Consider the following 6,157-nt stretch of genomic DNA (forward strand, 5'->3'; position numbering starts at 1 on the left):
GAACAATTTTTTTCTTACTCGATGTATACCAACCCCCAAGTGTTACTAAGTAACCCAATCTTGGTTTCAGAACTTCCACTACACACTGCCTTACATTGGGTACGGAGTCCTAATGACGATTGTTGGATTTTCTGGACTTCTTTTCTCCGAGACGCTACAGCGCCCTCTCCCGGACTTGCTCCCAAGTCGACACCGTCAGATCGGCATGAAGGAAGTTAGTTTGTCCACACAGGCGTGGGGAGGGGCAAGATGAAGGGACAAAGGTCATCGATGATCGGTAAACTTATAGGTGAGGAACAAGGGGTATAGTCATTTATTGCCATACATTTTAATTACATTTGTAAGAAGGTATTAGAAAGATAATAATATATTATGGTACAACTTGGCTAGCCAAGAGTATTCAGTCCGATATGCCCTTGAAAGGAAAATAACAGACTGAATACCTATGGCTAGCGAGGTTATGTCACCTGGATACCATTCTCACAATAGGTCTATACAGTCAAACCTACCATCCCTCCCTGACTGATAAAACCACTTTTTTATGGTCCCAATTGACCAGTGTTGATACAATTTGTCTGTGTGCTAAGACCTATTTCCCTTTGTCCTTTCGGTGGTACAGACATATTTGATTGTTCTGTATTAATTTATCCAATACCCCTAAAATGAAACAACTAGCGAGATGAAACTATATTTAAAGAAAACTTTGGGTTGAACGATAACAGCAGTTTGACCATCAAAGTAAAGTTTGGAGCCATCTTCGATAGTTCCATCCTTGATACTCCAGGGGTTCCGATCACTTACGATCTTTACACCCCTGGACTATATCATAGTGAAATTGAAGGCAGCTCAGCGGAAAACATTTGACCAATCATAGGTCAGGAAAGATTTCCCTTGAAGACTACAGAGAGAGTGACGCCCAACTTCAAAGCCATACAGTCAACCACAGTGTACTGCTATTTGGCTCTTTTGATGTACATCAAATGACTTAATTACCTGTTCTGTTCTGTTGCCTCCAGTTTTACTATGAGATAGTCCAGGGGTGTAGAGATCGTAAGTGATCGGAACCCCTGGAGTATCGAGGATGCGATAGTTCTTGTATAACAAAACTTTTAACATTATACCATTAAGACAACTATTTTAATTTTCTTCTCAGACGTTCCGGATAAAGGTTGGTCTCAACACTGGAACAAGTCAGCAAACATGAGGCGTCGACTGAAGTGCGTTTTACGTGGAGCGGTCTGTCTGGTGGTCATACGAATGGCCGGATTTTTTTCTGAACCGTGAAACGTTTGAGATTCCCGTTCTCATCTGCGCTCACGTGATATGTAAATACTGAAGCACGTGAGTTGTGTCTCGACTCGTATACAGACGTGCCCTATAGTGACTTTGTTTTGGTTTATGGTTAGGGTAGATGGCGGTATATAGAGTTGGACCCAATCAAACTGTAGATAATAACCAAACCAATACCTTGTATAAAAATGAATACCTTGGATCGAATACCTTGTATAAAACCCTGTAATTCACCATCCCAATTCAATAGCAATAAAATGTTTTTGTCAAATATTGTTTTTGTTTTGATGTGATAATGTGTTCCATGTCATCGTGACCTGGCACGGCTTCCGTCATCTACAAACATTTCAGTGTTGATCATTCAGATATTATGATCTGTAGATTAGCATTTTCGAAATTTCTTTTCTACCAAAACTGTTTTTATATCATTAATAACACTGAAGACTGAACTTGTTACGACTTGAGTAAAAAATCTTTTAAATATGTTTTTTTTTCTGTTCAGGACAATCTTGTTTAAAATATACCATTAATTAATTAACCTTTCTTTGAATATATATAAGATGATGTGTTCCAGGTCATCGTCCGTCTCATACAAACACTTCAGTGTTGATAAAATTTATGTGAAGGGTGAGTCATAACTAGGTTTTTATGAAAATTATTATTAACTATGTAGTATGTATAATCAGTACTTGTATTAAATAGATGATAAGATGTAATATGATTCAACCGTGGTTTATCCTTCGAGGTGTTAACAGCCGATGTGTAAAGGGATCGGACGGATAATGCCCAATGGAGGATTTTCAAAAGATTGTTTTTGAAATGCATGTCTCTGTCCATGCTGACTAGTGGTGTGAAGTAGACCGTACAGGAGAGAAAAGTTGTCCGGCGCTTACAAATGGTGGACAAAATCAGCGATCTATGAAGTTATTAGTTTTAGACTTTAATGTAAGCTTACGGAATATTGCTTTGTAGCACCTTGAATTATTTCCCTCCTTTATTGGTGATAATGAGCATTATCGGTATTTAGTTCTAAAAACAAGAACAGTCAAAATCAACATATTAGTTGACGCAGATATCACATTGATATATTCTACATCAACAATTAGCTTGGTCGGACGTAGGTTTTTCGCAACCATGTACAGTTATGTGACATAATTAAGTTCGCAAAAGGTTTTTACTCTATAATCTTACCATTTTAACCATTTTAACTTTTTTAGCTCGTTCTGAATTTTATGCCGATTTAAACAAAACGTTTAATCCGATGAAAAATAATGCTTTTAATTCGGTATTTACAATATTTTAATTTCTTTCCGTGAACAGTAATAAAAAAATACTGAAGGAATACGCTTTTTAATACATGGAACCCAGAAGTAATTTAAAATCAAATTAGTATTGTGCATACCTGTACGACGTAGCGTTGAAGGGGAGATAACCACCACAACTTTGGATTATTACTTTAGTAGGCCGATTGTTGTAAATGTTACATATACAAAAATACCATCCGAGAGAAAGTTCTCACTGGACCTACATGTATCGTCTGTGTCTTTTTTTAATCTGTGATAAATCATGTGTGACAGTACACAATTTCTTAATCAGACCTAAAAATAGTGATGACGCTTCATATTGACTTCAGGCCTGGTATATAAACAGTGTGTCTATATACAAACCTTGGCTTATTATATATCGGGGCTTCGCACGGTCCGTCTTAAAATGATTGTGTATAGAGAACTGTAGACATGGGTAAAGCATTAGGGAAACTATGGCTGTCAAAGAATGTGACCGTGTTGATAATAGGTCCTGAAGGGACAGGAAAAACATCGGTCCTACATAACCTCAACTTAGGGAATGTAAAGGACCGGTTTATAGACCAGTATCAGAGGTTGGAGGCTCTATCCGGGGAACACGTACAGGCAGTTACATGGAACATGCTCGGTACCCGGTGTCCGGGTGGTATATCCGGATATTATCAGAAAATAGACGCCGTCATCTACGTAGTAAACGACCGAGGACCATCGGACCACATGGCATTGGCCAAACTAGGATTCTATTACTTTGAGACTATAGGCTGCACTAAAGCTGCTATGGCAGTGCTTGTCAATCGGAGAGACACAGAAGAGGGGATACCGCTGACTTTAGAGGAAGTGAGACAGGGTCTGGACCTGGATAATATGGTCTCTAACACGTACGAGTTGTTCCCTGTGGTGGCAACGACGGGCGAGGGACTGGACAGTGTTCAGGACTGGCTCTCGTGTCAACTGGGTAAAAAGTTCGCGCGCCAGACTTTCTTCGGGTCAGATGCCCAACAGTCAAAAAAGCAAGACTCATCGTCACTTCATACAAGGATGCTCCGTTCATTTAAAGAATTATTTTCAAGGATTTGAGGATTTTCGTGCTACACGTCGTTTCATTCTCTGGACGATATTGGAGGATATTACTAGCGATAATGATTACTATACTATAAACTGGGATTTGGCAGATGTTCTGTATTGACGCTATGTGTTCGCCTGACTTTGTTCAAGTATTGTGCAATAAAATGGCCTAAGGATACTATTCTTAAATTGGCCATAAGTCGGACATATAGCGGATATGTATAGGTTTAACGTTGATATATAAAACGTTGATAACTTTGTGTTTAACAGGTACGTGTACATGTAATAGACCATATAATAATATATATAGACAACATTTCAGAAATTAATTTAATAGTACTTTATATATGCAATTCTTATAACCACTGCTGTTATCCTGCTTCCATACACCAATTAAGTTCGTTCCATCATTTAATCCAGAATAGTGGCTGTTCCATAGATGGAACCTATTCTGGTTTAGTTAATGATGGCTGTTCCATAGATGGAGCCTATTCTGGTTTAGTTAATGGTGGCTGTTCCATAGATGGAACCTATTCTGGTTTAGTTAATGGTGGCTGTTCCATAGATGGAACCTATTCTGGTTTAGTTAATGGTGGCTGTTCCATAGATGGAACCTATTCTGGTTTAGTTAATGGTGGCTGTTCCATAGATGGAGCCTATTCTGGTTTAGTTAATGGTGGCTGTTCCATAGATGGAGCCTATTCTGGTTTAGTTAATGGTGGCTGTTCCATAGATGGAACCTATTCTGGTTTAGTTAATGGTGGCTGTTCCATAGATGGAACCTATTCTGGTTTAGTTAATGATGGCTGTTCCATAGATGGAGCCTATTCTGGTTTAGTTAATGGTGGCTGTTCCATAGATGGAACCTATTCTGGTTTAGTTAATGATGGCTGTTCCATAGATGGAGCCTATTCTGGTTTAGTTAATGGTGGCTGTTCCATAGATGGAACCTATTCTGGTTTAGTTAATGGTGGCTGTTCCATAGATGGAACCTATTCTGGTTTAGTTAATGGTGGCTGTTCCATAGATGGAACCTATTCTGGTTTAGTTAATGGTGGCTGTTCCATAGATGGAGCCTATTCTGGTTTAGTTAATGGTGGCTGTTCCATAGATGGACCCTATTCTGGTTTAGTTAATGGTCTAGAATGATAGCTTACTGTAAACCAACTTATTTTCGTGTGCGATTCAATTTCAAGAAGCGCAGAGTTAGAACACGCTAAAATTGATCACCACGAAATAATTTCAATCACAGTTACAATGTATAACTTTTATTATCTGGACACAGATTTCATACTCATCTTCGTTTGCTGCTTTACTACTCTTTAAATCGTAGCTGTGGGAAAAGATGTAAAATTAATTCACCACGACAATAAGTTTGATTACAGTATCAGATCTGATTTCACCCATATTTACCGAGATTATCAAAGTTCTGAATGTGGTATTATCTATATAATATTTACATAATATATGTAAAGGGACCATGCAAAGTTGACAGCAATACATATTGAAAAAACAGCGACATTTTTGCGATATAATCCTGAACATAGTCAAAATACAATACTGCGTGTGTTACGAGAGGAATGGTTTGTGTGATTCAGTGTATGCGGGGGTTTTATGAAAATATATGTTATATTCATAGATAGTGTTGATATTTGTTTTAGTGTGAAATGTATATTATACAATGTAAATAAAAGTTTTTAAAGAAATCAGCGGAGTGAGTAGACATGGTTTTTTTTCAATATCAAAAGAAACAAAACGTTTTTAAAGCCCTCACAACGTAAATTTAAGTTTAAATTCGAAGCATCATAACATCACAAACAGTGTCCATGTTGTTTATAATATGGTAGTTTCCAGATACATAAACAAAGTAGTTAGGGTAGATGGCGGTATATATAGAGTTGGACCCAATCAAACTGTAGATTACATTTTGTATATACAAACGAATACCTTGTATAAAATCGAATATTTTGTTAAAACCTTGTTAATTAATTACTCACAGTCAAAGAGAAAAGTCTACGCAGGTTTTGTGGACTTCAATAAGCCATCGATAGTGTATGGAGAAATGGATTATTATTTAAGCTTGCACAGCATGGAATCGCAAAAATATTTTCGAAATTGTTAGTAATATGTATGAAAATGCAATTCCCAATTAATTTAAAACGTTCACTACAGAATATTTAATAATATTCTGGAGATAAAACAAGGGGATAGTGTAAGTCCTGCCTTTTTCAACATGTACATCAATGATTTAACAGTCAATGTAAATAATAATCCACTACTATTAGGGGATTTAGCAGTAGGTAGTTTGTCATTTGCGGATGATTTATTGATTTTATCAGAAACCTCCGTGGGACTGCAGAAATCATTAATTGAATTGTAAAAATACTGTGAAAAATGGCAGCTATCAATAAATGCTCAGAAAACAAAAACGATGATCTTCCAAACTAGGTAGAGAAATATCAAAACCAAACATAATGTGAAACCGTTTATGTTTAAAA

At 37.1% G+C, this 6,157-nt stretch overlaps 2 protein-coding genes across 5 annotated transcripts in view; both read left to right on the plus strand.

The window, feature by feature from the left end:
* Positions 1 to 1,561, plus strand: part of LOC138322935 (solute carrier family 22 member 4-like) — a 38,465-nt gene extending 36,904 nt beyond the window's left edge. For all 4 annotated transcript variants that reach the window (XM_069267184.1, XM_069267182.1, XM_069267185.1 and 1 more), the window contains exons 9-10: positions 71 to 289; positions 1,154 to 1,561. In XM_069267184.1, the coding sequence (XP_069123285.1) occupies positions 71 to 253 (183 nt within the window). In that variant the 3' untranslated portion in view covers positions 254 to 289; positions 1,154 to 1,561. The remainder of the gene's footprint in view (positions 1 to 70; positions 290 to 1,153) is intronic.
* Positions 1,562 to 3,026: 1,465 nt separating this feature from the next.
* LOC138324273 (ADP-ribosylation factor-like protein 1) lies at positions 3,027 to 3,671 on the plus strand. Its single transcript, XM_069269353.1, has one exon. The coding sequence runs from the start codon at positions 3,027 to 3,029 to the stop codon at positions 3,669 to 3,671; it is 645 nt and encodes a 214-aa protein (XP_069125454.1).
* Positions 3,672 to 6,157: the final 2,486 nt, after the last annotated feature.

Source organism: Argopecten irradians, chromosome 5 (assembly GCF_041381155.1).
Source record: "Argopecten irradians isolate NY chromosome 5, Ai_NY, whole genome shotgun sequence".
Lineage (NCBI taxonomy): Eukaryota > Metazoa > Mollusca > Bivalvia > Pectinida > Pectinidae > Argopecten > Argopecten irradians.

Excerpts from the sequence above, each read along its gene's own strand:
- LOC138324273 (XM_069269353.1), top strand. The coding sequence starts at position 3,027 with ATGGGTAAAGCATTAGGGAAACTATGGCTGTCAAAGAATGTGACCGTG.